The 15,538-nt window shown below is 44.4% G+C and overlaps 1 protein-coding gene across 3 annotated transcripts in view; it reads left to right on the forward strand.

Moving 5' to 3' along the window:
- The window catches only part of KDM4B (lysine demethylase 4B), an 81,294-nt gene that overhangs the window by 44,403 nt on the left and 21,353 nt on the right, over positions 1–15,538 (forward strand). The window contains exons 8-13 of one of the 3 annotated variants that reach the window (XM_074163963.1): positions 1,382–1,578; positions 2,056–2,088; positions 6,153–6,322; positions 8,181–8,183; positions 12,395–12,894; positions 14,417–14,537. In XM_074163963.1, the coding sequence (XP_074020064.1) occupies positions 1,382–1,578; positions 2,056–2,088; positions 6,153–6,322; positions 8,181–8,183; positions 12,395–12,894; positions 14,417–14,537 (1,024 nt within the window). Of the gene's footprint in view, positions 1–1,381; positions 1,579–2,055; positions 2,089–6,152; positions 6,323–8,180; positions 8,184–12,394; positions 12,910–14,416; positions 14,538–15,538 lie in introns of all 3 variants that reach the window. The other 2 variants (XM_074163962.1, XM_074163964.1) reach the window with 2 other exon arrangements.

Below are 15,538 nucleotides of genomic sequence, written 5' to 3' on the forward strand. Positions count from 1 at the left end.
TCAACTTTCCACAGCAGCAAAGCTGTGGCTGCAGCCTCAGGCGGGGGTTGGTGATCACGGAATCACAGGATGATATGGGGCTGGAAGGGACCTCTGGAGATCATCTTCTCCAATCCCCTGCCAGAGCAGGTCCACCCAGAGCAGGTCCCAGACAAACGTGTCCAGGCGGGTTTGGAATGTCTCCAGAGAAGGAGACTCCACCACCTCTCTGGCCAGCCTGTTCCAGGGCTCTGCCACCCTCAAAGTGAAGAAGTTCTTCCTTATGTTTAGGTGGAACTTCCCGTGTTCCAGTTTGTGCCCATTCCCTCTTGTCCTGTCCCTGGGCACCAGTGAAAAAAGGACTGGCCCCATCCTCCTGACACCCACCCTTTAAGTATTTATAGGTGTTGATCAGATCCCCCCTCAGTCTTCTCTTCTCCAGACTAAACAGACCCACGTCCCTCATCCTTTCCTCATCAGAGAGATGTTCTAGATGTTCTGCAATTGCTGTGTCCTTTTCAGTCCCCTGCCTTCTTTTGGGTTGAATTTGATAAAGACCCGGATTTTCATTCTGTCCAATATCTGGGTGACGATCCCCTTGCTGGACTCGGTCTGTTAATTCTGTGCTTTGTCGGAGCAAAGGGATACCCAAGTAAAAACGCCCATAAGTTGTCTTTGTGTAGGCACGTACGATGGCAAGGGTGTAATTCCAGAGGTTCATTTTAATGAGCCTATGTTAGTTGAAATGAATAATGCACATTTTGTTTGGCTTAGGTATATGTGGTTTAGATGCAGAATGTACTTATTGCTGTAGCCTTTTTTATTTCTCTGCACTCTTCTGAGGGATTTATGTGCAACATCATGATGTATAATTATGAAGTTTAACTGCCTTGTTCACTAGGTTAATCTTTTGTTCCTTCAAGGCCTTTTTTCAGTTATGAAGTGATACTAATAATCTCTTTTTAGCCTGAGAAACTCCACGGGAGCCTGGCTGGTGGAGGGAACATAGGTTTGAGATCAGACTCAGACCTGGCCTATGTCGGCCAAAGTTATTACTGTCTAATGACTGTGAGACAGGAGATGAGGGTGTGCTGGGTGTCAGTCCCCAGAGAGGTGGGTGGGCTTAGAGGGAGAAGGAAATTCTTGGGAACGGAGTCTTCAACTGCTGTCTGAGAGTGTGGCAGCTTGTGCTGTCTCCGTGTTTGCCAAGGGCGGGTGGATGCTTTCCATCCTGTTGAGATACCCACTTATGCGCCAGTGCGAATCCTATGCCCCAGTAACCACCGTAGGCCTTGTGGAGAAAACCAGTAGAGCATCGGTTGGCCTCTGGAGGAAGGCAAACTCTGCTGACGAAAAGTAAAAGCATTCCTGTGGTCTGATGTGGTGTCTGCTTCTCTTGCAGTGTACTTGCCGCAAGGACATGGTGAAGATTTCCATGGATGTCTTTGTGAGGGTTCTGCAACCAGAACGTTACGATTTATGGAAACAAGGAAAAGACAATACTGTCCTGGACCACATGAAACCTACAGCCCTGACTAGTCCAGAACTAGATGCCTGGAATGAGACCAAGGCAGAGTTGAAGGCTAAATTGCTTCGCAGGTAAAGAGAAAGTAAAAAGACCAAACATTATGTCTGAGCATTGTGTTTGATTTTAATTGTTAAGATTTTAAATGCTGTAATTCTTAGTTTCGGATAGTTCAAGCTCTTGTTGTTTTTTTTTTTTTACAATTCCTCTTGTAATTTCTCTGGGGTAACGTGCTCCCTCATTGTTCTGCTGCCTTTAAATGTTACAGAAGCACATATTTTCTGAAAGTAGGATGCTGTGTGCCCCCTCACGTCTCATCTCTTATCCTGGAAGACAAAAAATCTATAGTAAACATTTATAGCTTCACTTATCAGAAAGCAGAAGGAAAAAAAAAACCCCATCAATTGCAAAGGGGATTTTATGCATGTCTTTTTGTGCTTCCTTTGATCTCTGTATTAATTTTCTACAAGTTTGTGGGGTTTGTGTGTTACAGCATGCTTGAATCGAAAATCCGGCATGTAACCTTTTACTGTTGGAATCTTGCTTTATAGGATAGGAGATGAGGAAGAGGACAACAAACACCGGTACGTGACTTCCCTCATCAACTTAAATGACTTCATTTTTTTTTCCTGTTGAGTTTCTTAAAATAGTAACTGAAAGTGTGTTCCTTTTTCGGTTGGTTTTTTCATGTCTGCTTCCTTGAAAGGGCACGGAAAACCCTTGAGCATCGAGGTTTTGTAGAATTCATCTTGGTTTTGTGTTGTTTTCCGAGATCTCCTCTTGCATCACTAGAGAACCTTAGCTGAGTCACGTCTGTTCTGGAGCGTGCAGTTAATCTATTGAATTAGTAGCGATGGGTAATGATGAACTGGTTGTGGATAAAGCTAACTGGTCACCAAAGCAGGTAGTTAATAAAACGCTGCTGCTCTCTCAGGAAGTGGAATGGAACGAGAGTATTTTAGACATGGGCTGCCGATGGGAGAACTTCCCTTCCTCACCAAGCTTGCCTGAAGAAAGAGGCTCTATGTTCTAGGAAACTGAATTATCAAAGGGCTTTAACATATGCAGATGCGGAGCGTGTGCCCTTCCATATGCTCTCTTACCCTTCTTTTTTACATCATTCTCCTTCCTGATCTGCCTCTTACCCAAAGCACTTGCAGTGCAGCACGCAGCCATACCTCTTTCTGCTCTCATCTGGTATTTGTTGAATTTCTGGTGTGAGGGTTGGCGGTCTCTGGAAATTGTGCAGCTTCATCCAGATGCAATATTCTGTTTGTAACTTCAGTTCCAATAGCAATTATTTGAAATCCAGGAAAAAAGCTTTAAATAGACTTTAGCTTTCTGGGGCCAACTTTGACAGGGACTTTGATTAACAGTTTAAAAGCTATTGACCTAATAATTTGATGATAGCTGACTTATTTAGGCATTCTAGCAGAGAACGAGCTAACATACTAGCAAGAGTGTCTGTCTTTCTCCAGCACTGGTGTTTATTGTCTTCCAGGAGTTTTCAGTCACCCAGTGTTACCTTGGACTGGTGGTTCCGTGTCTTGCCTTTTCTACGTGGAATGATTAGTCCATTATTTTACAAATGCTGAAATGGGAAAGTGTGTTCCCCACGAAATCGTGCTCCAAAAAACATAACAAACAGGGTATTAGGGCAGATAACTGATCTTCCACTCCAGAGGGTGTATTTCTAAAATGCTTTCAACTATCCCTTCTACAGTGAGCTTCAGGAAAAGCGGTGCACTCTCAGAGTCAGAAGGTGCGATTCCTGCCCTATGGGCAATGACTGGAACTCCAGTGAGTCCCTGGATCTTTTCCTTCCACATCTGGAAACTGGGAATCTTTTTACTTCCTATGGCTATTAAGGGTTACTTAGATATATGTAATATTTGCACAGTGTAAGGTACTATACAAACACTGAGGATTATTTTCCCTCTGCTTAGCAGAGAAGCCTCTTTCTTAACCTGAGCTATTGCAAAGGATCCAGATGCTTTTTTTTTTTTCCTTATCTATTTATTGTTTCCTAGATTATTTTGGTATTATCCCGAAGCGGGTTTGAAGCTGTTGAATCCCGCTTAGCAGGAGTGTCTCTCCTATGCTTATGTTTTGGAAAGACTTAATTTTACTTGAAGGCTGACTTTTCTCAGCAGGATGGACTTCAGTGGAAGAATGGGATTCACCTCTGCCCAAACCTCTTCACAGTTGTGTCTGCTTAATTTAAGTCACTTTGTGGGCTGTTCTTCAAAGAGTACAAACGCTGTGCTTTTTTGCCAGCTCTCTTGGAAAATGTAGCTTTTAAACTCTGCAGGGAGATACGTTATTTCTTCTCTGAGGTCATTCATACTTAGTTACCTTGAAAAACTCAACTTTGTTTACTTTATGGCTTCAGCGAGAGACCGTTTTAGTGTAGTCCACAAAAAGCCCATTTCTGGTAGGCGAATTATGTCAGATACAGAACATCTTCACTCTGGAAATGTACAGCCTTCAGCTTGTCGTTCTGGAAACACAGTTTCTTTAAATGATGTGCTTTCTGCCTCTCTTCATTTTCCCACAGCTTCAGAGTGAGAAGAGCACTGCAAAAAGATCTTTTTTATCTACTGTGAGTAAAGCTCTGTGATTTAATTTTTGCCTGACATTTCTACACCACGGGAATAAAACACACACTTTACTAAAAATAGCTGGTAACACTTGATTCTCCTCCGATGCTTTCACCACCTATGGAAAGTTCCAGCTGCACTGGAAAAGTCTTACAGGTTTATCTCCTCCTCCCACCTTGCTTTTCCCACGCGGAGGAGGTGGCTTGTACTTCGGCTATGGGTGAAGAGAAAAGTTGATCCTTCTGGGTTCAGCTCTGTGTTCCTGCTAATGAATGTCTTGCAGGTGCGAAGTTAACATCTATGCTTGGAGGGCTACCATATGGCTAGAGTCTAGCAATTATAAATCACTCTGCATATGGATCAACTTTCTTTTCTATTAATCATTCATCTCAGGTTGATTTTTTTTTTTTCCTTCTTTCTTTGTTGGTTACCTGATTAAGGGCTCTTAACTTCATTGGACTCCAAATCTAATTAGCAGCTGAGTTTCTGGGCCCTGAAACTTCTTCTGGGAAGCTGAATTTCAGCTTTTCTAGCGGTTTGGGCCGATGAGCGCGGTGCGATTGTGTTTTACAGTTTGTTACATGATGGTAGATGCAACGGCCTGGAACAGGGAGGCCATATGGAAAACGCTGCTTTCAAAAAAAAAAAAAAAATCTCTGCGTGCTAAAAATGGTGTAAAAATTGCAGGTCTCTGAAGCAGTGTCTTCTGAGAGCTTGTTAGACTTAAACCCAACATTCAAGGAGCTATTTGATAGGTCCTATAAAAAAAAAAAATAGAAATTGTACTGGGTCTGGCTGGGATGGAGTTAACTTTCTTTGTGGCAGCCCATGGGGCCGTGTTTGGGATCTGTGGGTACAAATAAAACGTGCTGATAAGGCACCGAGGTTCTGGCTCTTGCTGAGTGATGCTCACCCAGTGTCAAGGCTCGATCTTCTTCCCAGTCTCCCCGGTGAGTGCCCTGGGGGTAGGTGAGGGACTGGGAGGGGACACGGCTGGGACAATTGAACCAAAGTGGCCAAAGGGATGTTCTATACCATAAAATGTTACGCTGAGCAATAAAAACTGGGGTAAAGAGAAAGAAGAGGGGCTTGGCTTCTGAGGTGGCCATTATTTAGAGACTGGCTGAGCATTGGGCTCCCGTGGGAGACGGTGAGTGGATTTCCCGGGCTTAGTTCTTTCTCTTTTTAATCTCTCCTCTTTCCGTCACCTGTTAAACTGTCCCTGTCCCGACAGAGCCTTTCTGGCTGTTGTTCTTCCTGATTTCACTCCCTGTTCTCTGCGAGAGGCGGGGAGCGAGTGAGTGGCTGTGTAGGTGCTTGGTTCCTAACCAAAAGACATTACCCTGACTCTGAATTTGCATTTTTCTTTGCATCGTGGCTACTGTAATCTCTTTGTTTTAGCGGCGTTGACTCTTTAGAAAGAACAGCGTTGTCTGACCATATTAATATGTGGGTTTTCTTTTAGTTAGACTTCTTCATAGGCCTTGGACCCTGTGAATTATATTGCTGAAAAACCATAGCCTGCCTATTGATTATGTGCTACGCATTCGTTCTGCTGGGCCTTTAGAAACTGGCAGCGCTGGGGAGTATTTCGGAGCTGGAAGATGATGCTTTGCAGACTTCCAGCAGTTTGCCAAAGGGAAGCACGTACAGAATGAAAAGAAATGATAGAACGGAGGCAAGAGGATGAAAGGAAGGTTTATAACGAGTTTTCATCTGTATTTTGAAATGCAAGCAAAATAGATTTAAAATACAATTAAAATGACTCAAACTGCAGCTCGTGAGCTTACATTAGTAATGGTGGGGAAAAGCTCTTCAAGAAATCGGGGCAATTAATGGCTTCTGTGAATGGATCTTAAATGTTGTGTTATGCAAGGTTCATCTGTTTCCTTTCAGATACGCGGTTTGCCCTGTAGCTATTGTTGGCTACCTTGTGTTTGCTCTCCAAAGAAGATCCTTTTGTTTTGTATTCAGCTTTTTTAAGTCGGCGATCGTTTTATATATTGAAGGCTGTTCTTTTATGTCAAATCACACTTCTGTACTTCTAGGTCTCACAGAAAAAGGAGTCAGCCCAGAAGACATAAAACGGAGGATCAGAAGTCTCTCGGGGACGTCATGGCTATCGAAACTGCCTTGGAAGATGTGAAAGTAAAAGAGGAGCTGAAAAGAGGGGCAGATCTGGAGGAAGAGGAGAGAAGCAAAGGGATTGAGGGAGAAGGTGAGGGCCCTGCTCGCTGATGGCACATCACTTCAGTGAGGAACTGGGGCGAGCTATCTCTCTAAAACACATTTGTAAATAACTTGTCTGCTGTTGTTTATTTCTTTTGAAATATCAGCGGAGTCTTTCCCAATATTAAATCTGTGCTCACTGAAATACACCATCATTTACAGCAGCAATTGATTTTCCCCTCTCTTTAAGGATTCAGTCCAAATAGCTTTCTTGGCAGGGCTTGAAATTTCTGCCAAAACTATTACAGGTTTGTAAAAATATATATTACGGGAGGAATATTTTTAAATATTTCATAGAGAAACAAATAAATATATTGTGTCCTGCTCTGAAAAGGAATGATTTGTGCACTCCCTTGTGCAATTAATCTTTCCCCTTTCCCTCCCTTCCTCCCCATTTCTTAAAACTGGGAATAGAGGCAGCCGTGGGGTTGTGTGGGATCCACGGCTGCTGTGGGAGTGCAAGTTCCAGGTTTGGTTTTCTAGGAGGGAAGCTTTTCAGCTTTCTTTGCGTGGCTGAAGTTAATACCAGCCCAGTCCAATACAACTCCCAGTCCTTTATGGTTTCTTCTGCCTATAGTTAGTCCAAAGGCCTGACCGCAGCCGTCTTGCTGGAGGCTTTTCTTGGTGATACTTCTTTTTTTCTCGCCTCTGTATGAAAGATTGCAGTTCTTGCTGGGAGTAAGCTGCTTTTTTCTTTCCCCCTCAATGTGCGTGGTTAAGTAGCTGATGTTTCTATGATGCACTCTCTCTTTGAGGCACTCTCCAGCATTTCATAAACACCAGTGAATTCATTTTCATATATTGTACATATCCATTATTTGTTTAGCATTTGGAGAAAGCTGAGGCTGCCAACTGTTTAGAGAACCTTGATCTTCAAGGAAATCTGTGGAAGCTCTGGGGAAAGAATTGAGGTCTTTGTTCAGTCCCAGAGTCTCTCTTAGCTAGACGGTGTGTTTTCTCTTTTCAGGGGAAATAAGGAGTTTGAAGATCGTTGTTGTACCGAGCAGGAGCAGCACAGAGCAGACAGTTAATTTCTATTGCCCTAAGCTTGAAAGCGTCAGCGGTGTATTAAATTGTATGCTCTTAGCTCTTGTAGGAGCTTAACAATTGGTTATTGTAATAAATGGCCCAAAATGCTGATACCTCTTCGGAGACAAGAGATAAGTGACAAGGACAGATCCAAGATCCTTAGAATGGCAGAGAAACAATAAAAACTCTGTTCTGGACGAATAGGTTTCAGATCATACACTTAGACTACATGTTAAGAGCTCTTTAACTGTTAGCACAAGAGGGAAAAACTTATTTTCGGCACCATTACAGAAAGTGTCACGAGAACTAGACTATTTGCTTTACAGTTTCTGCGGGGTCTGGTGCTCAGTGTGACTGTTGGCAAATACACAAGTTTCCTAATGCAATACAGCAATTAAATAGCACTGAATTCTCCAGTTTTCTCCATCCTACTGTCTGCGTTACCTCTCCCAAGTGTCTTAGTTTCATCTTGAAAAAGAACATAGCATCTGTTTGGATGGCCCTCCTTATGACAATTTAGCTTCCCCCTCCTTCACTTCCTTTTTGTCTTCCTCTGGTTGTAATTTGACTTGATTTTCTACTTAGACCAGAAGAGATGACCTAGAGAAGGAGGAAGAGTGAGATTTCAAAGTAATCATTCGTAGCTTCAAAGTAGGTCTCGTGCTTCGTGTTGGTGAGCTGGACTGGCCAGGTATTAATAACGTGAGGTTTTCAGGATTTCTCACCCAGATACCTTACGTTGTTTTCTTCTGTTTTTTATGACTCAGCTTCATATTCATAATTTATTATGTTACTATTAATACATTTAGAATTCTTAGCAGGTTGTCTTGGGACTTAGAATTAAAAGGGAGAGAGTTGTTAAGCTCAGCTCTTCTCTGGGTGTGATAAACAGCATAAAAACACCCCGTGAGTCCGCAGGTGTCACCCACCGATGCTGTGCCTGTTCCGAGTCCTGCAGACTTGGGCCTTGGGCTGCAAACCAGGTGTCTTACAGGAGGATTCTATTTTATTTTTTTAAACAATGTGAGAAGAAGCGATGAAATGCCTAATTGCAAAATAGCTGCGTGTTATTTCCCACCACGTTTCATTAAATGCCATTCCCACGTATCCTCTCGAGTGTTGCAGTTGTAAACAAAGTACATAATTACGTGAAGTAACGCTGTGATCGAGATGCCAGTAAACCAGAACCGAAAACTTCTCTGCCCTTAGCTGTGTGTAAGAGCAAATTGGTGCATACCTGATTTTTAGGTGACCGTTTGCTACGTGAGGTTTTTTCAATTCAGGCAAGATTTCAAGAACTGGCCATTAGCCAAGTGGCTCGTGGCTCGCTGATTTTTCTCCGGTGTTGCTTAATCTGGCAACGTAAAGTCATTAAGGGATGAGACTGTTTAATGTGATGGGAGGATCATCAGGAAACAATGTCATAGCACAAAAGTTTCTCTTGGAGGCTTTCTGGACTTTTCTAGCATCGTGTAGAAAAAAAAATAGAGCCTTTTTGGAAATCTCCTGGCAGTCGCTGTGGCCATCTATGTATTTGTAGCATGTGCCGTATGAAGTTCTGGTAATAACTGAGCAGACACAACTCCCAGAAGCAAGTAGAAGGTGTTTTCTTACCACTTTTGCTTTCTCCTCTTGTACCAGTGGTGTTGGTGTGTTCTGTTTGCGCAGGTGATGGATCCAACACCGGGATGCAGGGAGTGCTTGAGGGTAATGTTTTCTTCCTAAAAGTACATAATGGTGTTTAAGTGAACTCGGTGTTTAGGAGGAACTTTGGGATGGTGGAATCGTCTTTGTGATGACTTCATCCACCACACGCTCTCCTGTGTGGATTGAAGAAAACCCTTGAGTGCAGCCATTACACAAACACAGACTCTTCTTGAAGGACGCTGTGTGGAATACTGGGTCCAGTTCTGGGCTCCCCAGTTCAAGAAGGACAGGGAACTGCTGGAGAGGGTACAGCAGAGGGCTACAAAGATGATGAGGGGCCTGGAGCATCTCTCTGATGAGGAAAGGCTGAGGGACTTGGGTCTTTTTAGTCTGGAGAAGAGCAGACTGAGGGGGGATCTGATCAACGCCTATAAATACTTCAAGGGTGGGTGTCAGGAGGATGGGGCCAGTCTTTTCTCAGTGGTGCCCAGGGACAGGACATGGGGCAACGGGCACAAACTTGAACATGGGAAGTTCCATCTAAACATGAGGAGGAACTTCTTTCCTGTGAGGGTTCAGGCTGCCCAGAGAGGAACAGGCTGCCTGGAACGGGCTGCCCAGAGAGGTGGTGGAGTCTCTGTCTCTGGAGACATTCCAAACCCGCCTGGACACGTTCCTGTGGGACCTGCTCTGGGTGGACCTGCTCTGGCAGGGGGTTGGAGGAGATGATCTCCAGAGGTCCCTTCCAACCCCATATCATCCTGTGATTCTGTAATTCTGTGATTCTGTGACGCGGTGCTGTATTAGAGATGCACTGGCAAAACTCTCCTGTTTTCTCCTGCCTTTAATTTCATCTTATCTATGTGTTTGTGCTTCTGGTGATTAATAAGTCTAATTTACAGTTGCTTTTTGCACTGTTGACAGTACAAATTATTTAACTAAAGTTGTGGCTAAATTACTGAAGTCCATCTCTACTGGTCCTTGCCCTGTACCGGGGGATATTGCTCTACCAGGTGAAGTCCTGCTCCCTCCCCCAGTTTTTCTAATCTCATTGCCTAGAGCTATGGTGTACGTTCCTATGGGAGCTCCCTATTGTATTTCAAATTATTTCTCGGCAAGCAAGTTTTCACACCTTGAAAAAACCAGCGGCGTGCTGCAGTTTTCCATGTGTCCTGACTCTGTTACTTGTGCCTTTCTTCTTCAGCAGAAGGAGCACGGATAGTCATTCTGCCGTTAACCCACCGTATTGATTTCTGCATAAAGATCCCTTCCCTTTCTGGAAGTATCCGTGAGATCCAGATAGGGGCTTGGAATTTTACCTCGCTTTTTCCTGGCTTCTGATTTTATAGATTCGCTTGCAGACTGGTTTGTCCATCTTAATGCAAAAACTTTTAAACAAAGTTCTACACGCCAGCTGCTGTCAAATTACCCATTTAGAAGTCAATAAAGCTGGTGAATGGCATTTGTTTTGTTGTTGGGTAGAGAATTCTCCGAGTGTATAGAGAGTAAATATGATCTGGTTTTGTGCAACTGGGGAAAAATGCAATTTGCCTTTCATTCGATATGTTTGTTTCTCTAAGGAAATTCAATATTCCTTTCCTGTGATAGAACAAACCAGTTTATCTGAGGGACTGCCTGCACAAGTACAAGAACTATTTGGGCTGGACTTGTTCCCTGTTTTATAAATTCGTGTAAATAAAGTCATCGGAGCAGACTTCTGGGAAATGTTGAGGTTGAGGTGTCCCCTAGAAGATTTCAGCAGGGATTTTAGCGCTTTATCTTATTGTGGGATTATTCACCTTCTCTTTTCAAACCCTTCCTCCTGCAGGTCCCTCGTCATTGTGCGATGGTTTATCTGATTTTCTGTGTGCAGGTCTGGCTGGTCGGCTTTGGTTTAGTCCTTAACGGAGGAGGTTGAGTAGGTTGGGGTTGGTGAAGCATCGTTACAGGGTGAACAGTCTGTCTGTGTTTCGTTGCCATCAGCCTTCCTCCCCATCCTGATAGTGGGAGAATGACCTTTTGCAGCAGAGTCATCCAGTCATAGCGTCTGCGGGTGAAAAACAATCTCTTATGAAATAAATTGAGCGCTGGCATCTGTCTGTGGAACAGCCATTATTTACTTTGCTCCGAGTGAACTGATAACTTCATTCATGAAGTGGGGGAAGAGTCGGGCAAAGGGAACATACATCATTGTAGATGGAACGAGGCAAGATGTGAAGGCATCTCCTGCCCTAACCTAGAGACACTCGCTCGGCGGCTGGTAGGAATTTTAATTACTGCTGTAAAATCCGACTGGGTGGATTCTTTAGCAGAGTTATATTGGGAAGATCGGTGGGGAAGACTTTTATGGGTCGTTACTGCCTCTGGTAAAAATATTGAGACGTCTAGCTGTTCCTGAAGTGTTTTTGTTGTCACAGCCATGCGAGAGTCCTGCAGAACCATGCAGATAAGATGAATGACCGTAAGGTAGGAGGAACAAGGACAAATGGAGCAAGTGTTAGGAAAGGATATCTCAGTAACGAGCGCTGGCACGGTGTCCGGAACGGGTTTCCTTCAACGCTCTGCTTGATTTATGTTGTAAAGGCATCTTTTAAAAAGACCTTACAGTAGAAATCTTTTGGTAATAATGACTCAGGTATCTTTGTTCAATTCTTCATTTCCCAGGGCTGTTGAATGCATTGACACACAGATAAGGGTTGTGCTTGCAAGCAGGGGGAACAGTAAAGGGGGGGGCAGGTCCAGAGGTTTAACGGTGGTCTCCAAACTTTTTTGATTGTGCCCCTCATTAGCACAAAATTTTTGGGCACACCTCCCAATCTATACAGGTATTACTGTGCTAATATATTACGAACATTATAAAACATACATAAAACCAGAAATTGTAAAATGAATGAGCTAAAGATAAAACACTATTTTAAAGATATATTTTATTTCTTAATGGTATAAAAATATTTTCTTCCTGCACCCCGGTGGGTGAGTTTGCAAACCCCGCTTTGGAGACTGCTGCTACAGATAACTTGAAACACAGGGTCATGGCTAATGTAATATAATACATGTTTTCTGGCACACTGTCCAGTTTCTTAGGGGTTTAGACATTTTCCCTCCAGGCAACCTTCATTTTGGCAGCCTTTCTGCTCCAGTCAAGAACTAAATAGTCCATAGAAATGACACAAGTCTTTTATTTCTAAAGTGGGCTTCTCCAAGTCAGCGCTGAGGTACAACTGAATGTGTCTACAGCCTTCAGTCTGCCTGTTTGAAGGGAAGAATAATGCCATGGTGTAATAAGTTAGCCCCCAAAATGGAGCTTTTTGGTTAAAGGAGAAAAATATGAAATGCCCAGAAATCTTGGCCTGTGAAGCTAAATGTTGCCTGTTTCTTCAAACAGGTGACTGCAAAGTAAAGGCCCGTCCTCCGAAAGTCAAAGGCGAGAGGAAGAAGAAGCACCTCTTCCATCAACACCAGCACCATCTGCAAGCTCCTCAGCCTCCTCTGCCACAACAGCCACTGCTGCCACCGCCGCCACCACCCCAGCAGCCGCTGGCAGAGGACGAGGCACCAACAGCACGGCCACCAGTACCCCCAGCAGGTCCCACATCCTCCACGGCAGAAAAGAGCTTGCCCCCAGCTCCCCTGAACATTATCCAGCCCTCGGAGGCACCGGTGGAGGAAGAGGACTTCAAACCTCGGCCCATCATTCCCATGCTTTACGTGGTTCCACGGACCAAAAAGGTGGTGTTTGACAAGGAGCGCATGTCCTGCCAGCAGGCGTTTGAGCAGTTCGCCACCCAGAAGAGTCCGAGCTGGCAGGAGGAGACGGTCCCTATGGAAATCTCCGTGAAGGAGGAGGAAAACGCAGAAGCAGAAAACACAGAGCTCGCTGCAGAGGTCAGTGATTTACAGGTAGGCGCGACCAAGGAGGTGACTGTGAGGTTTGTTAGTTTTAAGCAACAAGTTGAGGAGCAAAGTTGGAAGGAGAGGAGTCCTGGGTTGTGCCCGAGGCTCCAGTGCACTAGTGTCGTGTGGGTGAGCCATAGAGTGCTCTTACTGGAAGGGACTGGGTATTTTCTCCCAGTTCAGTCCATACTTCAGTCCATCATTGCACTGATGATAGTTGATTAATCAAAGTCATTACTGTCTTCAAAAGATAATCTCTTTTCCTGCTACTAATAAGACAGATTTTACTGAAATGATCACTCAAGCACTAGGCAGACCCAGCACGAGCAAGTGGTTACTGCAGGGCGATATTCTGAGTGGTAAAACCAGGCAGTCCCAAGGGGAGCTTTGATCACACCGTTTCAATAATTCTTCCCCCTTGTTTCTGACTTGTCCAGCTGATGGCGTGTGCTTTACGCTTCCAAGCATTGGCCTGCTCCGTAGTGTTGCCTGGGGATCTTTTCCATCATGGAGATCTAGCATTGGAAAAGTTAGCCGAAAACTTTTTTATGGACAATAGAGTTCACGACACGTAATCTGTCTCAGGCATCTCTTTTCCTTGGGGAGTGTTTTCCTGAGGACAGTTTCCACAAAAGGAAGGAGGGGAATGTTTAGGAATTAGCAGCAAGTCAGAGCCACGGGCTGTAGCTCTGTTTTCCTGCATGATGCTGCTGAAGGAGCCGAGGGAATGGGAAAGCGCTGTTAGAAGCGGTGGGGACGGGGGGGAAGTGTGCGTTGCCACACCAGCATGGCACAATTACCTGCCTTTCATCTCCAGTTTTCTAAGATAACGGCTGCAGACGAGGGAGGAAAAACCCACTGTGCTACGCTAGGCTGCTCTACTGCCTTCATCTCTGCTCGCTCCTGAAAAACAGGGAATGGGCTTGGATTTCACTCTCAGCGCTGCAGCTCTGCTGCTTGTGTTTGGGAACCAAAGCACATGGTGCTGGGGATTTCCCGTGCAAATTCACTCACCTGTAACACGTTCGGTGCCCGGCCCTGGGGAGGGCTCTGAGCCCCTGTGGCGAGGATGGATGCAGTATTTCCAGTGCTGGCTGGTACCCGGGGCAGTGGGGACAGTACAGTATAAACACGCTTGTCGTAAAACGCACTCTGGTGTTCTAGTGGAATATTTCTGGTCCTATATGCTCTGTACTTCATTTCCCTGCTAGAGCTCCTTAGCATTTCTGTGATTGACCAGACTTCTCATAAGCTAAAGGAATTGGCAGGATTGAAGCTACTCTTATTTTAACAAAACCCACTGTAGTTTACCTTCACCCAACATCTGAAGAGATAACTTTGGCTTTATCTACTACAGTAATTTGCTTGGGAGGCTTAATTGCAGCAGTGAAAAGTTTGCTGTATAAATTCATGAGCTTTTTATGGTAAAGGTTCTGCCTCAGTTGCCCTGTACTCCCCTTTGCTTGCCAAGGTATTTTGGGGTTCCCATCCCGCTTGTTTTGCTTCGTTACAGACTGCTTCTGCTTTTTCAAAAATGAAGATGGAGATAAAAAAGAGTCGTCGTCACCCACTGGGCAAACCCCCAACGCGCTCCCCGTTGTCAGTGGTTAAACAGGAGACCTCGAGCGACGAGGGTGAGTGCGCGAGCATCGGGAGTGCTCGTACGTCTGGTGTGATCTGAAAAAATTGCTGAAGTCGTTAACATAACTGGCCTGAAACTTTTTGTGTTACACTTAACCGATAGAAAATGCAGCAATGCAGTGTGTTCCCATTTTGATAACCCAGCTGGAAATAAAATTCATCCGTGGGAGGTGTCCCTTCTCACCTCCCACCCTTTTTTCTCTCAAGAAAAATATTTTGCTGGCTACAGAATGAGGCAGCGTTTTGGGCAAAGGGGGAAAAAAATAGTTCACAGAAAATAACATCTTAAAGTAAAAGCTCCTTCTTAGATATTGCATTCAGATGAGGTCTGTTCACCTCGGAGAGCGGTGGAGGTTAGGGCTGCTGTTACGTGTGTAGGGAAAGTTAATTCTAATTTTTTGGTTGGCTTTTGAATTCCTGTGAATGTCGAGGTCCAACTTTTCTTGGCAGATCCAGAAATGAGAAGCAGAAAATCTCTCAGTGCTTAACTGTACATCCCTGTTGGTGGTTTTTTTTTTCCTTCTCCCACACTCCAGTCACTGCGAATGCCATAACACTCTAGGGGAAAAAAAAAAAAAAAAAAAAAAACCCAGAAAAGCTCTTACCTCTCACTTCTGTTGTGTGGTGTAATTTACCACTTCTGGGTCTTGCCCTTTCCTGGTTCCAGCTGGGAAAGAGTTAATTTTCTTTCTGGTGATTGCAGTGAAAGGGGATATTTACACTATTCAGGGCCTTTTTTCGGCTTCCCATAGCAGTATAGACAGAAAGATGGAGTGGCCAGTGAAATATTCCATACCATAGATGACCTGCTCAGTATATGAATGGGGCTGGCCGTGGGGTGGGGGTCACTGCTGGGGTGGTGCCAATCCACCGGGTGGTGAGAGTTACCATTATTATTATTGTTATTTTTCCTTTTCTGTTCTTGTTTCTATTAAACTGTCTTTATCTCAACCCCCACTTTCTCCCCCCCCCTTTCCCCTGCTTTTTTCCCCTC

This window comes from Numenius arquata, chromosome 25 (assembly GCF_964106895.1).
Source record: "Numenius arquata chromosome 25, bNumArq3.hap1.1, whole genome shotgun sequence".
Lineage (NCBI taxonomy): Eukaryota > Metazoa > Chordata > Aves > Charadriiformes > Scolopacidae > Numenius > Numenius arquata.